The sequence below is a fragment of the Cajanus cajan genome, chromosome 1 (assembly GCF_000230855.2).
Source record: "Cajanus cajan strain Asha chromosome 1, NIPB_CcT2T_4, whole genome shotgun sequence".
NCBI classification, from domain to species: domain Eukaryota; kingdom Viridiplantae; phylum Streptophyta; class Magnoliopsida; order Fabales; family Fabaceae; genus Cajanus; species Cajanus cajan.
The window spans coordinates 49654152-49677597 of record NC_138517.1 but is presented as its reverse complement, the minus strand read 5'-3'; the positions used below and the strand labels follow the sequence as shown (position 1 = coordinate 49677597).

Genomic DNA, 23446 nt, shown 5'->3' with positions numbered 1-23446 from the left:
TTTGTTTACTCTTAACCTTTTTGTTATAAACTCGAGCTATCTTTTCTTTCTGATGAATGACATTTTGCATGGCTGTCATTCTTTCGTCATCCAGTCGAATTAGTTCATCATACATTAAATTCTAATAATCCTCGACTGGTAACTCATTTTGCCTTTGCACGTGAATGGATTGCAAATTGATATCAATAGGCAAAATTGCTTCGTGACCATACACCAACTTGTATGGCGTAGTTTGAGTGGCATTCCTGGGTGAATTTCTGTAAGCCCACAATATTTGCAGCAATGTTTCATGCCAGTTTCAAGGTTTCCCCGAAATATGTTTTTTGATCAAAGCTATGATCACTTTGTTAGCAGCCTCGACTTGGCCATTAGCTTGTGCATAGTAAGGTGTCGAAGTAATCATTCTGATTCCTCTCGACTAGGCATACTGGACCACTTTTCGACCTGTGAACACCGTTCCTTGATCTGTAGTTATTGTCTGGGGTATTCCGAATCGAAATATAATATGGTCTTCAATAAAATTTATCACTTCTTTCTGGTCAACCTCTTTTATAGGAATTTCTTCCACCCATTTCGTAAAATAATCGATGGCCACGATTATGTACTTATGTTTTTTTGCTAACGGAGGATGAATCTGGCTAATTACGTCAATTGCCCAACCTCGAAAAGGCCACGGTTTAACAATCGCATGCAACTCGGTTGCTAGTACTCTATGTATTGGGCCATGTTTCTGGCACTCTTTGATGGAGGACCATCCTTGAAGACACATGTGGGCCCCATCGCTAGGTCCATGGCTAGGAGAGTTGAAGAGGAGGAGGGAGTTCACACACCAAGGGACACTCTCCTCATGATCATAGAGTATTAGTGCTCTCCTAAGCCTCATTAATTTAGGATTTATTATATTTTCCATTTTTACCCTTGTATTTTGGGGTATTTTAGTCATAGGATTTATTTCTTTGTATTTCCCATTTTACCCTTGTATTATGGGGTGCTTTAGGAGATTAGGTTTCTAATTTGGGCTAGGGTATCACATTAGGAGGTGACGCCTATTTTTGGTGAGTTTTGGATCTATTTTTGGTGATAGAAAGGTTTAGGCCCAAGTGGAGGGTAAAGGTTGCATGATCATATCATGCACCTTGATGTAGCCAATCTAGACCCATAGATTCCAAACTTGGTCACCAAGTAGCATCTAGGGTTCATTTGGCATGTCATTTGGAGTGCATTTGCCTTATGAATTTCGGCCATGCATGTCCCAAATGCAACCCTAGATGCCTCCCCTCCTATAAATACCCAACACCCCACCACTTGTAAATACTTTGGATTATATGATATTGAGTGAGCTTTTATGCCTCAACATCTCTTCCTTAGTCACTAGGTTAACTTCGGCTAGCCTCCTTCATTCTCCACCCTTGGAGAGTGAAACCCTAGAGTGGCCTCCACCTATACTTGGAGTGAGCCAACCTTGAGCAACCAAACACCATTCACCTAAACATTTTCGCCACCCTAAACCTACTTCACGCCCATCTTCCTTTTCCCATCATAAGTCACCTTTTGTCTACCCTTTTGTGAGCCTAGATCAAGGGCAAGGTCTTCCCCCTTCACACTCTACATCAATCATGGAAGGTGGAAGCCATCACTCTTCGCAACCTTTTGCAAATTCGATACAATCTTTGAACATGCTTGGCCAAAAATATCCTTTTCTGGACAAAGTCCATTTCATTTTCTCCCCCGCTTGATGGGCACCACAAATCCCTTCATGTACCTCTGCCATGGCTATGTAGCTCTCATGATTTCCAAGGCACTTAAACAAAACTCCATCGAAACCTCTCTTGAACAGTTCATCATTCAATATCACATAATTGAGAGCTCGATATTTAACTTTTCTTTCAGCTTGCGAATTTGGACTTTGTAGATATTCGATTAGCTCTTTCCTCCGGTCCTGAATGGTTGAGGTGTCAATGGTGAGGCATTCGTGCTCGTCACTCAACTCATTCCTTATACAAACAAGAGATTCGAGACATTCCCTGCTTATCTTGTACCCGGATGCAATCTGAGCTAGTTCATTCACAATTTCGTTCTCGTTACGAGAAATATGTTCTAATTGGATCTCATCGAATGAATTTAACAAAGTTGTAGCTCGAGAATTGCATTCGAGTAACTTTTCATTCATGCATTTATATTCTCGAGTTAACTGTTTAATCACGAGTTGCGAGTCACCTCGAATGATTATGTTCCTTGCCCCCAAGTCCTTAAGCAATTTTAGCCCAGTAATCAATGCTTCGTATTCAGTTTCATTATTCGAGCATTCAGATTTTGTTCTCAATAAGAATTTGGTGGGAATCCCACCCGGTGAAATAATCAGTAATCTGATTCCTGCTCCTAACTCGTGTTTCGATCCATCGAAAAATAATTCCCATGATTTCGTGGTTAAATAATTAACCTGTTCATTTAAATTCGAGTGATCCACGAGAAAATCAGTGATTACTTGTCCTTGTAGACCCCTAAAATTGTCCGGGTCGGAAATAAGACTCGAAGACTCTCGAAGACCAAAGGAAAGTCAGCCGGAAGGACTCCTGGAAGACCCTGGAAGACCCTAGGATGATTATTCGTAGGTTTAGAGGTCTTAGAGTAGCAAAAAATAAGAAAGTGGAGGGAATGAAGCCCAATACGGCCTCCCAAAAGTTCAGTACGGCCGTATTGAACATTTTAAACTACAATACGGCCGCACTGAACTCAATACGGCCGTATTGAAGTTTCTGAACTTCAATACGGCTGCACTGAACTCAATACGGCTGCACTGAACTTCAATACGGCTGCACTGAACTCAATACGGCCGTATTGAGGTTTTTTGAACTTCAATACGGCCGTACTGAATTCAATACGGCCGTATTGTAGTTCAAAACTTCAATACGGACCGTATTGACCCCCAGAGGCCGTATTGCGCCTCATACCTATAAATATGACGTCAATTGGACGTCATTCTACACTTTCACACTGAGTTTTAACCCTCTTCTTGAGTATTCTGGGTTTTTTGAGCAGTGCTCTGCCTAGAAATCACTCGGAGAGTTGATCCGACAAAGTTCTCGAGTTCTGAGCTTTTTGCTTGAGTCTCGAACTGAGTCGAAGGGAAATCCTCCGGATTTCCATAGTTAAAATTTTCTAGGAGGGAGCGAGCGGGCTTGTAGAGCGAGGGAACGCCAAAAAGCTTCCCAGTTTTACTTGAATATAAAAGCACGCTTCAAAGGTTTCTTCTTAAGACCTTCCTTTTACTGCTTTCTGTGTGTATATTTAACTGTCATCATGTAGATAGTTAAGTTATAATTGTTTAGAATAAATAGGGGTAATTTAGTAATTTCGCACTATTATTTTTAGAAATAATCTGTCATAGGGAACCCGAAAGGGGCGCTGTGGGGTGCTAACACCTTCCCCACGCGTAACCGACTCCCTTACCCGACTCTGGTTGTCATGGCCAAGGTCGATTTTTGAATCGATTGCCTTAAACTTCTTTTTCCAATGTTTTGAGTAAAACATTGGTGGCGACTCCATGAACCCTTCCTTTTTATGAAAACCGCTAATCCATGGAGGGTCCCGCTTGGGATTAACATGGATTGGTGAGCCTTTTAATAAAATTGCTCGTTTGACAAGGTCTCAGTTTGAGAATAAGTCATTCTAGCAATCCATATTTTTAAACAAATAAAAGAGTCCAACCATCCTTCGCGAATGCCGAAAGCCCGTTTCGGGCCGGTGGCGACAGATGGCGACTCCACTGGGGAAGCCTCGAGAGTCAGTCCCATTTAGTGACAGATTATTTTTAACAAATAATAGTTAAAATTACTTCATTACCCCTCACGTGTATGATAACATGCTTTATTTATATGGCTTTAATAACTGTTGTATGTTTAAATTTTCGCAAATATTTGAAATAAAAACTGCACATAAACCTTTGCACACAACAGTTCCCTCTATACCCGGGGGCATGAGTGGAGAGCCATAGGGAGTGGATGTTAGTACGGCCGGTTGTCGAATGGGTCTATAGGTGCCCGTAGACCGTTGTCGGAAAACATCACTCAAGGTGATAACCATGAACTCAAATCCGACAGTGCGTTGGAACTTTCCATCGACTTACGACGAGAGGAATTGGGTCCCTATAATGGGGGCACCTTGGGGGCCTCAGACCGGTGAGAACAGTTAGAACCACCTTGAATATGCACTTTTCTGCAGGATACCCCTACCTCGTGATTCGCTCGTGACTGTTCGTGGATGAGTGAATTGTTTGTGCATTGATTATGTGAAATTGTTTGAGCATACATTGCATTTCTTTAAACATACAACATTCCTATTCTTTTAAAAAAAAAATAATAAATAAGAATAAATAGGAATAAGAATCTTCCATTGCATGGTGTTAACATCTACCTTCATCACATTCATGTAGGTAGTTTCCCTTTTCACCCAAAAAAAATACAAAAAACAAAATACCCAAAAAAAAAGGAAAAAAGGGTTATTTATCCAAACCAAGCAATATCATGCATCATCTTAGGGACATCCTAAAAACATGATAATGCTTAGTTGAATAAACACAATGCATGCATATTCAACGTCATCATCTCATATCATGCATTCTTATCAAAGATCATGGAGGGGTCTAGATTTGCATTTCATACATCCCTCCTAGTAATTCATTAATAAACATTAATAAAAAGAAAGAATTAATCGATGCGTATGTTCAAGATGGATCGCACGCCGTTTGTTATTAAGTGTAAGCCAACAACCGCGCCAAGCAAGCATACGTCAACTCCGTTGTTGGTAATCAAGACAAACAAAGGGGAAGGTCCAACGCCGTTAAGGATCATCGCTCCAAGGCCTTTTCCCTACGAATCAAATAAGGCTGTGCCATGGATATACGACATCCATTCTTCTGCCGACAGCGATATTTCCAACATCGCTGGACTTGGGGGCATAACTAGGAGTGGCAGGATCTACACTCCCGAAGATCTTCATGATAAAGCTCCCAAGAATAAAGGGAAAGAAAAAGAAGAGAAAACCGAGGAAAACAAAGAATCCGAGGAGGAGACAGATAAGCTGTTAAAATATATCCGACAGAGCGAGTACTCCATCGTGGATCAACTTCATAAGACGCCAGCAAAGATTACTCTGTTGTCGTTGATCCTATGCTCCGAACCGCATCGACAAGCTCTGTTGAAAGTTTTGAACGAGGCATACGTGTCGCACACTATTCTCCCAAGACAAGTTTGAGGGGATTGTTAGTCACAACACGGCTAATGATCACCTCTCTTTCACCGATGAAGAGATCCCCGCTGAGGGACCGAACCACAACAAGCCCTTGCACATCTCCGTAAAAGTGTAAGGAGTATCACATCGCTAAAGTCTTGGTAGATAATGGATCTTCCTTGAACGTGATGCCAAAAAGAACTCTTGATCAAGTGGCAATCAAGGGAGTCCAAATGCGCCCGAGCAACATGATCGTTCGAGCCTTTGATGGTTCTAAAAGAGAAGTGGTGGGAGAGATCAATCTTCCAATCCAAATTGGACCCACTATCTTTAATGTCGAATTCCAAGTGATGGACATTACTCCTGCATACAGCTGTTTCCTCGGCCGACCTTGGATTCATGATGCGAAAGCTGTTCCCTCTACGCTCCACAGTGGGTGACAAACTGGTGACCGTACAAGCTGAAGATGACATACTCATCAGCAAGCCATCCGCCATACCTTACGTGGATGCAGCGGAGGAAGCTCTAGAAACCGCCTTCCAAGCATTGGAAATTGCCAATGTTGAAACGTTTCCCCGAGAAATGAAGAAGGTAGCCCATATGCTCACCAAGAATGAATACTTGCCTGGACAAGGACTTGGCAAGGATTCCCAAGGAATTCCCGAGCTACCCGTTATCAAGGATAATCCGGGGAAACAAGGGTTAGGATACAACCCTAATAAAGATCAAAGGACGAAAAGGAACCAAGATCCTTCTCGACGTTCTTTAAGCCAGATCTTTAGGAAGGCCGGTTCACAAGCATCAAGGCCGGTCGTCGTCATCAAGTGCTCTCCTCCTTCCGATAGGGATGTGTAAACCTGATGACTATTAGAGATTACTCCTCGGGGACAGCCCGACCCCCGAGCCTCGATAGGGCACATGTTTCCTCTATGATTATAATAAAATCATTCTTCATTATTTCTTATTGCTTCTTTTCTTGCTTGCAATAAAATTCTAAACCACATTATTTAACCCTGTTTGAATGAACATAAGTGAGGTTAAAATCGTCTTAATAATAAACCCACATCATTTTTATGTGGAAGTGTGTGTGACAACTTGGAGCACCTTCCCTTGGCCTCGACAAGTGCCATCATGGATAAAAAGAAATCCTTTAAAATAAAAGAAGCTCGGCAGGAAACCCAAAAAGGGGGCTGCGCAAAAATAAGAGCAAAAGACCCGCTAGGAATCCCACAAAAGAGGTGACCTAGGCAAAAATTAGGGTTACAAAATAATGAACAAAAACAAAAGTCCGCTAAAACGCCACAAAAGGGTGTTTTAGGCAAAAATAAGGACAATCAAAAAGTAAAAGAAATCCATGATGGTACCATGAGCCGAATTCAAAAAGAAAGGCTCAAAGGAAGCTATCCAAGTTGTCAAAATCACAACGTCAATAAACAAGATTTTATTAACTTCATAAGTGTTTAATCAAACAAGCCTAAACACTTAAGCCTACCATTGGCCAAGCCATTCTTACAAAATCCATTTTTCAAAAAATAAATAATCCCCTCTAAAACACAAACTTTCGAAAAAAATATGTCCTTTCCTTCTTTTCTCTCTTGTCCCAAACGATTTTTGAATAATCTAGTGGAAACATGGAGATATAGTAGTCAATAGGAGGGTTGACACATCTTCTAAAGGAAAGGAAAATCATTTGGTTGATGACACCAAATCTCAATATAACATGCATCATTCCTCGGTTACAGAAATCGGCAGCACACAGCCCGTCTAGAGGAATGGCAAAAATCCAAACAGAGAAACGCATCGGTTAATTCTTTTGAAAAGTGAATCAAATAGAATTAGGTGCATCATACTGCATACATGCATACAGATGATAGGTGTAATGGAAGATCACTTATTCTCTGTTTATTGAAAAAAACAAAAAAATATAAACTTCAGAAAAAACAATGCGTCCGTATCATGTTCAGTACACCCGTACTAAAAACAGGGTTATGAACAAATTTTCAACTCAGTACGGGCGTACTGAAATAGATATGGCCGTATTGGCCACAAAGAAATATTCAAAGACCTCATCATGAGGCAGTCGCATAAAATAGAAAAAATAGAAAAATTGCTTGTGTATGACAGCAGCAAACAAAATGCAGAAATTCAGAAAATCAATAAAACGTACAGAATAACTGAGCCTGGAGAGGCTTGCCGAAATAATACTCTCAGAATAACTGAGCCTGGAGAGGCTTGCCGAAATAATACTCTCTCAGAATAATTGAGCCTGGAGAGGCTCGCCGAAATAATACTCTCTCAGAATAACTGAGCCTGGAGAGGCTCGCCGAAATAATACTCTCTCAGAATAATTGAGCCTGGAGAGGCTCGCCGAAATAATACTCTCAGAATAACTGAGCCTGAAGAGGCTTGCCAAAATAATACTCCTCAGAGACATTTCTGTACAGAAAAAGCCGAAATCAACAAAAAAGGCAAAAAAAACACAGAAAAAGCCAAAATCAACAAAAAAAGGCAAAAACACAGAAAAAGCCAAAATCAACAAAAAGGCAAAATACAGAAAATCCAACAAATTATACAGAATAACTGAGCCTGGAGAGGCTTGCCAAAATAATACTCTCCAAAAGACATCTCAGCTTGCATTCTTGGGCTGAACAAGAAAAGCAACTCATCGTACAGAATAACTGAGCCTGGAGAGGCTTGCCGAAATAATACTCATACAGAATAACTGAGCCTGGAGAGGCTTGCCGAAATAATACTCCCACAGAATAACTGAGCCTGGAGAGGCTTGCTGAAATAATACTCCCACAAAATAATTAAGCCTGGAGAGGCTTGCCGAAATAATACTCTCCAAAAGACGTCTCAGCTCGCATTCTTGGGCTGAACAAAAAACCAATTCATCATACAGAATAATTGAGCCTGGAGAGGCTTGCCGAAATAATACTCGTATAAGAATAATTGAACCTGGAGAGGCTCGCCGAAATAATACTCTCCAGAGATATCTCAGCTTCCACTCACGGGCCAAATTCCCCAGTGAAAGCTATCAAACCAATATCAGCAAAAATTCCCCAAGGGAGGCTTGATCATCTAAACAGAATATCCAAGTCGAAAGGACTTAAACTTCCTCAGTGGAAGGTAGCTTTCCAACTCAAGCGATGAGTGAAGCTAAGCCTGAAGAGGCTTTCTAAATAATACTCTGGGATATATAAACTTTAAATCCCCACTCGCCTACTCAGAGGCACCCCCTCAAGAAAAATCACAAAAGACAAATAATCATTCCCCAAGCGGAATCCGGCACTCAGCCGAACACCAAACATCAAGATAATTCGCCTACTCAGAGGCACTCTTTCAAAAAAGAAAAAAAAATCCAAAAGATCAATAACAATTCCCCAAGCGGAATTTGGCTTTTCAGCCAATCATTGAACATCAAGATGATATGCCTAACAGAAGAGGCTAATCAAAATCAACATCCAGAATCCCCAGCGGATAACAGCCTACACAGAGGCAGCAAAAATCAGAAAATCCAAAAGAGATACCCGAATAAGGATAACCGGGATACTCCACCAACGTCGAAAGGACGTCAGCCAATCATAAGGCATCGCTCACATCAGAAAGAGCATCTTTGTGTCTGCACCCTAAGGAATCAGAAATTCCCCAATGGGTACCAACTACGCAATGGAAAGTTGGGACACAGGAACCTATGAGTAACTGCACATCCCCTAGACGGATCCCTGCGTTATCTAGCCCTCAGCGGCATCAAAATAAAAAACAACCGTCGAAGCAGCATCGTGGACTGTGGAGACAAAATCAATGACAAAATCCCCAGCGGATAATAGCCTACACAGAGGCAACAAAACCAGAAAAACAAAAAGAGTCGCCCGAATAAGGATAACCGGGATACTCCACCACCGTCAAAAGGACGTCAGCCAAACATAAGGCATCGCTCAACTCAGAGAGAGAGCATCTGTGTCTACACCTCAAGGAGTCAGAAATTCTCCATGGGTACCAACTAAGCAATGCAAGTTGGGGCACAAAAACCTATGAATGACTGCACATCCCCTAGACGGATCCCTGCGTTATCCAGCCCTCAGTGGCATCAAAATCAAAAACAACTGTCGAAGCAGCATCGTGGACTGTGAAGACAAAATCATCTCAAAGCCTGGAGAGGCAATACTCAGCTACCCAGTTGTCGAGAGCACCGAGGTATGCACAAGCCTGGAGAGGCAATACTCAGCTACCCAGTTGTCGAGAGCACCGAGGTATGCACAAGCCTGGAGAGGCAATACTCAGCTACCCAGTTGTCGAGAGCACCGAGGTATGCACAAGCCTGGAGAGGCGGTACTCAGCTACCCAGTTGTCGAGAGCACCGAGGTATGCACAAGCCTGGAGAGGCAATACTCAGCTACCCAGTTGTCGAGAGCACCGAGGTATGCACAAGCCTGGAGAGGCGGTACTCAGCTACCCAGTTGTCGAGAGCACCGAGGTATGCACAAGCCTGGAGAGGCAATACTCAGCTACCCAGTTGTCGAGAGCACCGAGGTATGCACAAGCCTGGAGAGGCGGTACTCAGCTACCCAGTTGTCGAGAGCACCGAGGTATGCACAAGCCTGGAGAGGCAATACTCAGCTACCCAGTTGTCGAGAGCACCGAGGTATGCACAAGCCTGGAGAGGCGGTACTCAGCTACCCAGTTGTCGAGAGCACCGAGGTATGCACAAGCCTGGAGAGGCGGTACTCAGCTACCCAGTTGTCGAGAGCACCGAGGTATGCATGAGCCTGGAGAGGCGACGACTAATACTCACCCTGGAGAGGGCAAACTCAACCTGGAGAGGCTACTCAACAATTTTCCCACCTGAAGACACTACAAGTCGGAAGGATGGCTTATTCCCCGGACAATTGGGTCAACTCCTTTACTTATCAAACGGTACACCAAAAGGCCGTTTGACTAAGTAAAGGGGGGGCAGCTGTAGACCCCTAAAATTGTCCGGGTCGGAAATAAGACTCGAAGACTCTCGAAGACCAAAGGAAAGTCAGCCGGAAGGACTCCTGGAAGACCCTGGAAGACCCTAGGATGATTATTCGTAGGTTTAGAGGTCTTAGAGTAGCAAAAAATAAGAAAGTGGAGGGAATGAAGCCCAATACGGCCTCCCAAAAGTTCAGTACGGCCGTATTGAACATTTTAAACTACAATACGGCCGCACTGAACTCAATACGGCCGTATTGAAGTTTCTGAACTTCAATACGGCTGCACTGAACTCAATACGGCTGCACTGAACTTCAATACGGCTGCACTGAACTCAATACGGCCGTATTGAGGTTTTTTGAACTTCAATACGGCCGTACTGAATTCAATATGGCCGTATTGTACTTCAAAACTTCAATACGGACCGTATTGACCCCCAGAGGCCGTATTGCGCCTCATCCCTATAAATATGACGTCAATTGGACGTCATTCTACACTTTCACACTGAGTTTTAACCCTCTTCTTGAGTATTCTGGGTTTTTTTGAGCAGTGCTCTGCCTAGAAATCACTCGGAGAGTTGATCCGACAAAGTTCTCGAGTTCTGAGCTTTTTGCTTGAGTCTCGAACTGAGTCGAAGGGAAATCCTCCGGATTTCCATAGTTAAAATTTTCTAGGAGGGAGCGAGCGGGCTTGTAGAGCGAGGGAACGCCAAAAAGCTTCCCAGTTTTACTTGAATATAAAAGCACGCTTCAAAGGTTTCTTCTTAAGACCTTCCTTTTACTGCTTTCTGTGTGTATATTTAACTGTCATCATGTAGATAGTTAAGTTATAATTGTTTAGAATAAATAGGGGTAATTTAGTAATTTCGCACTATTATTTTTAGAAATAATCTGTCATAGGGAACCCGAAAGGGGCGCTGTGGGGTTCTAACACCTTCCCCACGCGTAACCGACTCCCTTACCCGACTCTGGTTGTCATGGCCAAGGTCGATTTTTGAATCGATTGCCTTAAACTTCTTTTTCCAATGTTTTGAGTAAAACATTGGTGGCGACTCCATGAACCCTTCCTTTTTATGAAAACCGCTAATCCATGGAGGGTCCCGCTTGGGATTAACATGGATTGGTGAGCCTTTTAATAAAATTGCTCGTTTGACAAGGTCTCAGTTTGAGAATAAGTCATTCTAGCAATCCATATTTTTAAACAAATAAAAGAGTCCAACCATCCTTCGCGAATGCCGAAAGCCCGTTTCGGGCCGGTGGCGACAGTCCTTTTGTGGCTTTGAGGGGAAAAAACGTTAACGAATACTCGGTCAATGCAAGAGCCCATTTCCCAACTCGAGAGTGCAGGATAGGTTTAGATAACATATATTTAATCACATTATTTCGACAGAACACGAATACATCATAAGGTTTGATATAATGCTTCAGCTTTGTACAAGCATAATACAAACTCAAACATAACTTCTCCAAAGGAGTGTATCTGATTTCTGCCTCAACTAACATCCTACTGATGTAATAAATGGCTCTCTCGATGCCATTTTCGTCATCTTGCGACAGCATAGCCGCAATAGTCGAATCATTGGCCGAGACATACAATTTTAGCTTTCCTCCTTCAGAGGGTGGCACCATCACCGGAGGGTTGATCAAATAATTCTTGATCTCCTCGAATGCCTTTTGATGATTTTCGTCCCATCGAAATTCTTCCTCCTTTTTCAATCGTAACAAAGGGGAAAACACGTTAGTCTTCTTGATAAATTCGAAATAAATCTTCGAAGGAAATTTATCTTACCTAACAAAGACTGCAACTCCTTCTTATTCGAAAGAGGCTTAGTTTCCATGATGGTTTGAGTATTGTTCTTATCTATTTCAATGCCTTTCTGGTGTACGACGAACCCTAGGAAATCCCCCGCTGAAACACCGAAAGCACATTTCAATGGATTCATTTTCAGCCCATGTTTCCTCATTCTCTCGAAAGACAATTTCAAGTGTTGTATGTGATCTATTTTTCATTTCGATCCAATCACTATGTCATCAATACAAACCTGCATGAATTTTTCGATCAAGTCATGAAAAATTAAGTTCATTGCTCTTTGATATGTTGCACCAACATTTTTCAAACCGAAAGGCATTACTACCCATTCGTAAGTTCCCAAGGCACCTAAAGGCAGTTTTCGACACATCATTTTTAGCAATATAAATCTGGTTGTACCCAGAATATTCATCTAATAAACTTAAAATTTCATTACCTGCAACGGCATCAATCATTGTTTCCGCAATAGGCATGGGATATGCATCCTTAGGCGTGGCTACATTTAAATCTCGAAAATCGATACATACCCTCATTTTTCCATTCTTTTTTATAACAGGCACAATGTTTGATACCCAATCAGCGTACCTCGAAGTACGAATGAATTTGGCCTTCAGTAGCCTCTCGATCTCTTCTTTGATTTTTTCAATCACCTGCAGAGCAAACCTTCGTGGGTTTTGTTTCACTGGTTTCTTCCCCAAAATCATAGGCAACCTATGTTCTACCAAATTTCGATCCAAACCAGGCATTTCTTCATAGTCCCAAGCGAAGCAATCTTTATATTCGTGCAGGACCTGCACAATTTGCTCTTTAACACTCTTCTCCGCTAGTTTGCTAACATAGGTGATTCTCCTCTTTTCAATTGTACCCAGATTGACTTCCTCGAGAGGATCCTGAGATTCCACTTTAAGCCCATCATTTTCCATTTTCTCGAATCCTAGAGGAGTATCGTCAAAGACACAATCAAGTCTTTCTTTGATTCCTTCCGAATCCCTTTTTTGCTCATCCTCGAGTCTTACTCTAAGCGACTCTTTCGCAGCTGTTTCGATTACCCCTTTTTGGTTTTTTGCTTTTTTGTCGGCCCGCAGAGCCGTTATAGTTTCGCCCATACTATTTCTGGGGTAGGTGAATCGAACACTTCTGAATTGAACTTTGGAATGACTCGAGATATTTGATTCACCCATACTATTTTTGACTCATAGTTGGGGTCACCGAAAAAATCTTCACGGTGTATGTCTTCCTGTTCATTCACAAATTCCATTGCTTTAGCATATTCAGAAGGTAAGATTGATACCACTCCGCAAATATCTTTGAGTGTCCTCGAAAGCACTTTCAAAACAATCCGTGATCAAATCTTCCTCATCCTCTGCGAATTTCTTAGATACCCCACTTTCGTAAGGTACAGGAATCAAAAATTGATTACCTTTGTGTCCCTCGAAAGTTGCCTTTCTCATTCTCTGTTGCCTTCTCCATTGAGTCTTGGTAAGGCCATTAAAGGGTTATTTAATTCCTCTTCCAGAACCTCCTTGCATGTTTGACCCGAATCGGGGTCCTCCAGAAAATGGGTTTTTCGAGTAGTTCACAATTTGCTTTCCTCGACCCATTCCAACATTGGGCCTTTGTGGAGAAGTTCACTTCCCAATGGGAACATGCGCATTTGGCAGGTATGTATTACCAACTCGGGAGGAGTTGTACATCTCCATCTTTCCGATGGGAGTCATAGGAGAATTGCCTTGTGGCATATGAACTTGACGCATCACTATGCCAGTGTTCACTTTCGACTTTCCTCGAGCCTTCTTAGCTTTATAATTTTTCATAATTTCAGATTCCTCGAAAGCCTTAGCCACTGATCTATCGAACACAGCGCTACATCTCGGGCAAAGCATGACTTCCCGATCATCACCTTTCTTCTTCGAAAGGAAATCAAGAAAACTGTCCCCTTCTTTCGGATAAATGGGCTCCTGTTCTTTCGCGAACTCCTCTAAGAGCTCCTCCAGCTTTTCATTCGTAATAGGTTCGACAACTTCCTCTTCGTTCACAACCAGGTCAACCCTATTAATTTCAAGCACATTGATCCCCATAGGGAGAGGTTCCACATATCCTGCTTGTGCAACGAATGGATCAGTATCAACTTTCATTTCTTTCTCCTCGAAAGCCAAGCGACCATCAGTAATTGCCTTCTCGATCATGTCCCTGAAACGTACACAATTGTTAGTCCAATGACCATACACGTTGTGATACTTACAAAATTTTTTCCCTTTTCTTTGTTCAAAAGGAGGAATTTTGTGATTTTTCGGAAGTATAATTTGCTTATCTTTCAATAAAATATCGGATATTCTATCAGCTTTCGTTATATATCGAAACTATATTTTCTATTCGATCCGGCCTCTATATTATTTTCCCCAGGTTTTAATAATTGGCATTGATAGGTTGGTCCAAGTTGCAATTCAGCCAAGTTCAGTTCCATTTCTTCATTTAGATATTCGAAATTATCATCGTTAAAGTCCATATTTTCTAAATATGCCATTTTTTCTTTTCGAACGAACTTGTCAAATTTTTTCAACCTTTCTTTCTCTGCTCGAATTTGTTCAATTCGTCTTACTTTCTCTGCTAGTTGAGCCATGTCTCTCAATTTTTCATTTACAAGTTTCTTTCGAATCAAAAAATCCAACCCAGTGGCTGCAATTTTTTACCAACTCATGCTCTGGAATATTCGTGTAACATCGAGACTTTAATTGTCTAAATCTATTCAAATATTCGTCCAACGTCTCATGATGTTGCCTCTTTATATTCATCAAATCAACTATGCTCACCTTGGTTTCCTCTCGAAAAAGTTTTCATGGAAACTCCTTTCTAATTGTGCCCAAGTAATAATCGAATTAGCTGGCAAAGTCATAAACCACGTAAAAGCATGTTTGGTTAGTGAACTTGGAAAATATTTCATTTTCAAATATTCATTACCCACTAGGTCTCCACACTCGACTAGATATCTCGCTATGTGTTCTACGGTGGATTCACCTAACTCTCCTGAAAATTTCGAGAATTTTGGGACTTTCATCCCCCTGGGTAGCTCGGATTGGATAATATAGTCAGGAAAGGCAGATACAAAGTATGGGTGCTCATTTCGCCCCGTTTCAAATCTGTGCATGTTCAGTACCCTCTCAACTATATGATCCAAATTTTCCTCGACATTTCTCAGAGGTCCCCCTTGATTGAGATTGATACGATTTCTAATCTCTCGAATATTCATCTCATTGACGGTTGGATTTTTGAGGCCGTTCAGATTTACACTCGTATCTCTCGAGAGCCGATTATCGTTAATTTTATCTCCTATTTTGCCCATCAGCTCGTATAGGGGTGTGAGTATGTTGTGCATTTCTGTAGACAACAAATTCACCAACCAACGACCCTTCTTGGCTTGTGCCAACATGCTAGTGAGGATCGTGCATGATAAAGCCCATCCCATTTGGGGCTGCAATATACCCATATGATGATATTTGCATTTGAGGATTGTGCCCAGAATATGGTATTGGCATTTCTACGCTCATGGGCTGGGTACTTCTCCAATTCGGAGGCATCCCCCATGGGTATTCGCGGGTAGCGTTCACCATTTCTTGTGAAGCATTCAGAAATCCCGCGGAGTTCGGAATATTTACAGGAGGTGGAGACATTGCCCCCTGGTCTCATTTGGCACATTTTCTTGATTTGTATTCCAATTTTCTCCATTACCCTGTTCTTCATTAAGCGCATCTCTTCTGCTGGATGTAGACATAGTTCTCCCACTTCTAAGTCTCATAAAAGTTAAACACACACAAAACTAGTTCAATTAGTTCGATTAAGCTCACCAAACGAGTCCCACCGGGCGTGCTAATTTGTTTGTGGAGGATTTCGTTCGTAGGTTCTTTTTGTTCGAACTAGCACGAGTTCACGTTTCAATTTATGCGCGTTCGTGACATGACAGAATCGAAGACTTTTCGTGAAAAAAAATAAAATCGTACAAGCAACAAATAGAGTCAAATTAGGGTGTTGTTACAGCACGTCAGAAGATCTATGCTCATTGTTTCGAGCACTTCAGAAGATCTATGTTGGTTTGGCACATCAGAAGATCTATGCTCACTATTTCGAGCACATCAGAAGATCTATGCCAGTTTTAGCACTTCAGAAGATCTATGCTTGTTTCAGCACATCAGAAGATCTATGCTAATTGTACAATCAAATTCATGCATATAAGAATTAACGTGAATCGAACAGATGACATGTATATTGACTGCAGAAATCATATCCTTCATTAAATGGTAACAGAATTACAATTCGTAAGGATAACGAAACATGTTCAGAATGACTACACTACACTAGGCTAGATTATGCTATGCTACGCTACTCCTAAAAAGGGAAAAAGAAAGGTGGTCGAGAAATCGTACCCAAAGTTGTCTCGTATGCACAGTATGCCTTATGCGCAGGTTGCGGAGTGCGTGTGAGGTATTGTGGGAATTAGATTTCTGACCCTTTGCTACGAGCATGGCTCGTTTGATTTATAGACAAATATTTGGGAAAGGTAACTGTTTCTGACGTGCCCCGGAAGTGCATAACCGTTCTAAACTTCCACATCGTAGCTTATTCCCGGGCACGTCTTTGGATAATTCTTGGAACTGCTCATTAACTTCCCCAAACCGTTCTGCAGCATTTGACACTTATCCCATGATTTACTTCAACTGCTCTTAAATCATGTCTCATTTAAGCTCTTCATTCTGAGAGGTTACAAAGTGTATTCGTGTATGTCCGGATCCTTGGGATTTCGAGTAACCAACGAAAAATATACTTGAGTGTTTCCTGATTTTCTTGTACTTTGAGAAGTTGCGAGGCTGTGAGCCTTTCTCCTGAGCAGCATCCTTCCCGATTCGAGGATTTCGAGAGTTTCACGAAAAATGTTTTCGCGTATCTCTTGATTCTCTTCAGGTTTCGTATATCTTCTTCAGAAACTTCTTTGTCATTTTTCGATCACCTAAGATTTTGAGCACCATTGTAATTCGAGTATCTCCGAATTCATTTTCTGGTACTAACAGTCTCATAAAAAAAAACATATAGGTAGCAAGCCGTGTTATTGGGATGATACCTTGAACCAAGTTATATAGGCTTAACGAAACTCACCTAAAGGAGCCACTAGAACAACTCCTTTTCGATTAGTTTATGGCCTTGAAGTCGTCCTCCCAGTTGAAGTTCATCTTCAATCAGTTTTGGTTACAAAGGTAAAACAAATTGTCGGTTCAAGTTATTGGAATATATGCTTTATGATGAACTTAACCAATCAGGTGACGAAAGGTTGATTGCCTTAGAAAACATGATTCGTCAAAAATATCGAATTTCTTAATTTTATAATATAAAGGTTAAGTCAAAAAGATTTAATGTTGGCGACTTAGTTTGGAAAGTGATTCTACCTATGGAGAAAAAAATAAGTGTTGGAATGGACCTTATAAAATTGAAGAGGTTTCTTCAAATAATGCCTACATGATTTGTGAAATGAATTCGGATTCACGTATCCAATCAATCAATGAAAAATATCTAACGGCATATATAAACCAACACTTACTGAAATAAAAAAACAAAAAATAAAAAATAAATAGTGCAGAATTAAAAGAGCAATTTGATGGGGCAATTTGAAGTCTAATGGGTAGTTACACTAGAGAACGAAATAACTGTCAAAATGACTTATTTTCGTAATCGAAAGATACTCAAATAATTTCGAATGAATAATTTTTGGGGACATATATTGGAGTCACTTAAGAAAATTTCAAGTGTTGTGATGATAAAGAGCATCTCATTAAGCCTTTCGAACTTAGTCTTTTGATGTTTTTGCCAGAATAGAAAGACCTGTAAAAGGTTTTTTTCTTTTTTATTAAAGAATCAAGAATATTAAAGCCAAGTAACATGATTTTCAGAAGGTTATTTCAAAAATAGAGATTAAAATATGATCAAGGGCCACAATTGGCTAAGTTATGAGGAAAGTTCATTAATTTCAAAATTAGTGATTGCCTTTTCGAATATTCTCTGAAAGACAATATTTAAAAACATTTTTTTAAATATAGAAGACTTAACTTGCAAAAGTATTAAGATTGTGGATCTCACTTAGAGAAGCTGTTATAGATTGAAGATAGAGTATTTACGGGTACGGATTTTCAAGTGTTCAATCCAACCCAAATAGTTTAGGTCATGTGTTTTAAATGTTAAAGTAAAATCCAACTCAATCCAATTAAATATGTTGTTCTTTGGATTGGGTATTGGATTTTAAAGTTGAAATCTCAATCAAATCCATTAAATAAATTATAACTTTTAATATGTATATTGTAAAAAAAAAAAAAATTGGTTACTTGAGAAATAAAAAATACACGACACTACATCATGTACATACGTACTTACAAGAGTGTCAAACAACTATCATTTAGACTTCATAGTTCAGTAATTTATCACACTTCACAAACTTAACTCTTTCTTATCCAAGTTATTTACCCTTCAATAATTAAAGAATGATATAATTAGTTTTAATTTTTTGTACTCAAAAACTCAATTCAACACAACTCATTATTCATTGGGTTGGTTCAAGTTGGGTTTAATACAAAATTTATACCAACGCAAACTATTTTAATTGGGTATGAAAACATGTTTGATGATGTCTAACTCAAACCGACTAATGAACACTCCTATTGAAGATGTTCACAAAAAAGGACCATTTCAAGTACAAAACTTAAAAGTAACCAACTAAGAATTTTTTGTAGTTTTTAAAGTTCAAACTTTTGGGACACTTGTCAAGATTATAGATTAGGTAGTTAGACATATCAAAGCATATTATAAATAGATTGTTGGGTCAATTAGATTATAAATAACAAACTAGTAGGTCAATTCCAATTTTCTTAGACAATTACATGCACATCTCAACACCATATTGGCCTAACACTAATAATGGCTACTAGTTTGAAGATAAAATGCATTATGCTTTTAAGCTTAATTAAACAATTTTTAGTCAATCATTGACCATGATTAAACGATCTTGATATTTGTAGAAGTGGGTTATTTTCCATTGAATTTTAGCTTTCGATTAATAACTCGGTGTTACTTTTGTTGAAGAAGAATTTTAATCTAAATTGGTGTTACTTTAGTTAAAGTAGCATTTGAATCTGAAAAAGATATTTGATTGATCGGTCGGTGTTATTTCTAGTAGAAAAAATATTTCAATCTGAAAAGCTATTGGCACTAAGTCACGAAGCCATATACATTCTCTTTGTAAATGTGGTGAAATTGTTGATTTGTTGGAAAAGATACTCATAATCATGTAAATTTTGGTGAAGTGTAAATTTTGGTGAAGAGTTGTACGTTTAAACAAATTTGTTGTTGTGACTCTTTTTGAGAAAAGTCTAAAATAGGTTAAGTGAATTTAATACTAAAACCAAATCACCACCAACACTAAGTGAAAATTAAAATTTTAGAATAATAAAATAAAAAAAATGAGAATATTGGCACACACAAGTAGTTAACGTTATCTTTCTTTTAATCATCTAAGAACTATGTATACTCTTCTTCATTCCTGATAGGAGATAAAAAAGTTTATCCCATTAATTTATAGCATTTATTATTTTCATAACAAAATTATTAATTAATTAAAGGTCTTGTAGTAAAAAATAATTAATAAAAATAATAATTGTGTTGCGGGTTGCATCAATTGTTCCGTGGCGGAGGCTAGGTGGACCAAGTCACTGTCGAATCATGACGCTTGGGCTGTTGCGCTCTTAAGTAAAAAAGAGTTGCGCACTAACTATCAGCTATAGCTTTTGGCCTAGTGGTAAGCGTTCGATCCAACAATTGGTATCAGAGCCAAGGTCATGAGTTCGATACCCAGCGTGGCAATTGCTAAGGGGGAGATTGTTACGGGTTGCATCAATTGTCCCGTGGCGGAGGCTAGGTGGGCCAAGTCACTGTCGAATCATGACGCTTGGGCTGCTGCGCTCTTAAGTAAAAAGAGTAGCGCCCTAACTATCAGCTATAACTTTTGGCCTAGTGGTAAGTGATGAGTCAATATTTTCCCCTATTTTCTTACCTTTCTGTACTTATTTTAATCTTTGATTTGTGCCTAATTGCTTATATTCTGCATTGTTTTCTATTTGGGCTGTAATTGGACTGGTAATTCATATTTTAGCTAATTTAAATTTTTTGCATCTAATTATTCCAAATTTCATTTTCAGGGCAGTTTAATAATTATTTGGGCTTGGAATTAATTTCTAAACTTCAAGTGGAGCTGCCACGTCATCTGCCATGTCACTACTGCACCATTTTTCCACCTCAGCATTTAATTTCAATCTGTATTTTATTTTATTGTATTATTGGGTCAGACTTGTATGGTGGAGGGGCCCAATTTCGTTTTAGGTTTAGGTCTAGGTTAGGGCTGACTTGGCAGCCACTAACAAGGAAGGCTGATGTGACTACGTGAACAGTAGCCTCCATGTGTGTTTGGTTTTACGTTTTGTTTTCTGGAGCTGTTTCTTCACGTTTTGGCTTCCTTCTTTGTTAATTTACGTTTTGCTCAGCTGCCATTTTTCGTTTTGCTTTTGTCTTCTCTGGTTGTGAAACTTGAATATTTACATTTGAAGAATACATTGCATTTTCGTTTCTCTTCTCTGTCTTGTAATTTCGTTTTCCTTCTTCTCCTTGCATTTTCGTTTCTATGCTGCGTTTTGATTTAATGGAAGGCTAAAAACCACTGGGTTGGCTTCTTGTTGTGGATTGTAATCTCTGTTTGAGGTTGGGTATGTGTGTTCATCTTTGTTCTGCTTGTTCCTCTCCAGTCAACCTCTGTATAAATGCCACAGTTGCTTAATCTGTGAAGAGGAGGTTGATGTTGTATACGTTTGCTTAATTCGTGTAGGGAAATCTTGAGTTAATCTTCGCTTAGTTGGTTAACTCGGATGGAACAAGGATTAAGTGGTTAATAGAGTAATCTTTTGAGAAACCAGGGATAAGAGAGTTATAATCCGAACAAGGAGCCAATCCATTTTATTTACTGTGTTATCTGCATTTATTGTGTTACAAACTGAATTTCTGAACCAAACCCCCATTTTGTGTGTTTAAGCCTTTAACAGTAAAAGACGGTCCTTGGGAGACGACCTAGGAGTCACTTCCTAGTACTACATTTACTTGTATTTATTTGACCGGATACGGATTCGATTAGTAAGCGCTCGATCCAACAATTTTGAAAATAATCTTATTATAAATAAATAAATTAAAGAGTTTACCAACAAGTTGTTGGTTCGAGTGGTATAAGATTCGGTCTCCTTAAACAAGGTCTCGAGTTTAAGTCTTATGAATCTAAAAATGTAATCGAGCATGGAGATCACACTAAAGAGAGTCAAGTTCCACAATAGAGATTAATCATCAATAAAGTCAGTAGATATATATCAATGTCATGGTTATCAATAAAAAAATGGTCTTAAATATAAGGACGAAGGTAATATATTTTATGTATATTTTAATTCAATATCTATAAAAGATATATATATATATATATATATATATATATATATATATATATATATATATATGATACATTCAAAAGGTAATACAAATCAAGAAGTCATTAGTTTGAGTGGTGTCTCAAGATTTGAGTATTGTAGATGAAAAAAATGTGGTTGAGAAAATAAAATCTCATTAAAGGTGGTCAACAATGTTAAACAATGAAGATTAGTCATTAGCAAATTTAATGGATATTATATACTAATAAAAAAATTTAGAAAATAATTTATTTCTTCTAATTACAACACACACAAAAATTATTTGACATATTGGATACAATAGATAGTATTTATCGATAATTATATGATAGGAGATGCTATTAGGATATGTTCATATAGAGAATTTTAGAAATTTAAGAAATTTAAAATTTTTAGAATTTGAATTCCTTTAATTTTAATTTTCATCATTCATTAAATACTTTGTTTGGAAAAATTAATTCAATTTTATCAAAAAAAAAATTGTTTGGATAGGACAACTTAATTTATACCAATGAAAAAATTGATTTTAAATAAATAAAGAATTATTGATAAACATTAATTATTTTAAATATTTAATAATTAAAAACTGTTAGAAAATTTAATAATTTTAAAAAAATTATTGATATTTTTATGTTAACATTAAAAGAGAAGAGAGGAAGGTAGGAGAAAAGAGAGAGACAGAAAGAAGAAGATAAAGAGAAAATGAAGTATAAGAGACAAAGGGGAGTGAAAAGAGAAAAAAGAAAGAGAGACAAATGGAGAAAAAGAGAAAGAAAAGAGAGAGAGGATAAAGAAAAAGAGACAAAAGTTAGATAAAGAAGAAGTAAGAAAAGAAAAAGACAAAAAAAAATATTTTAAAATCGAATCAATCATTGAACTAATCTAGATAGAAAAAAAAAAAGCAAGAAAAGAAAAAGACAAAAAAAAATAATGTTTTAGAATCAAATCGATCACTAAACTAACCTAGACACAAATTCAAGATTTAATAATTCAACCAAAGTTGAACCTTGGTCAAATCGATATTAATAATAATTAATATTATCAATGCAAAAAATAATATTAAATAAATATAACATAATTTTATAACCCTAAAAATTAATAAATATGTTTTTATTTTTATTAAAAATATTTTAAATTAAATATATAAAAAAAATAAGACCGATTTATATCAATTTTTTGAACCAGTCCATCCAATTTGATTTTCAAAACAATGCAAAAAGATAGAGATAAAATATTACATGTATGAGAGATAAAAGAAAAAAAAATAAGAAAATTTTCAAATTCTTACTTCAGTTTTATTTTAAAGCATTTGAAATTCTTCATAATAAATAAATTACTCACTTAAAATCTCTTTAAAAACAGTTAAAGATGTTGTCTCTTTATTAAATTGAATATTTTAGAATTTCGATAGCCTCTATTTAAAGATGAAAACAAATAAAATAGACATTCATAAGTTAATGAGGAATGTTTGTTATACGAGGAAAAAAAATCATGTCCAAAAATTATAAATTCTATGAATTATGATTTCTAAAAATACTTAAAATTTATTTAATTGATCATAATTTTTTTAAAAAAGTATATATCAATGCTACATGAAAATCAAACATTTTTATTACATTAAATAAACACATAAAAGTAATATAGTTTTATCACAATAAGAATGCTAAAAAAAATTTAAATAATAAACCAAATATAAGAGATCAACATTCTCAACCTCATTCATGAAAGAAAAAAAATTGCCTGAAACGTCCCTTTACAGTAAACTTTCAAAAATAAAAACATTTATTAAAATTGTTATTCCCCTTATTTTGTTCGCTTGATATTTGTATCCTTTTTATTTTTGTATTTAATAAGATCATTTATGTTTAGTACTACTACATGAGTTTAATATAAAATTGAATAATTAAATTATAAATAAAATA

General features: G+C 38.2%; 1 protein-coding gene across 1 annotated transcript in view; it reads right to left on the bottom strand.

The window, feature by feature from the left end:
• The window catches only part of LOC145954742 (uncharacterized), a 33888-nt gene extending 20971 nt beyond the window's left edge, over window positions 1-12917 (bottom strand). The window contains exons 1-4 of the mRNA XM_083069430.1: window positions 12431-12917; window positions 12227-12342; window positions 11586-11891; window positions 1763-2440 (exon numbers count right to left, since the gene is read on the bottom strand). Of these exons, the coding sequence (XP_082925556.1) occupies window positions 1763-2440; window positions 11586-11891; window positions 12227-12342; window positions 12431-12917 (1587 nt within the window). The remainder of the gene's footprint in view (window positions 1-1762; window positions 2441-11585; window positions 11892-12226; window positions 12343-12430) is intronic.
• Between the last annotated feature and the right edge of the window lie 10529 nt (window positions 12918-23446).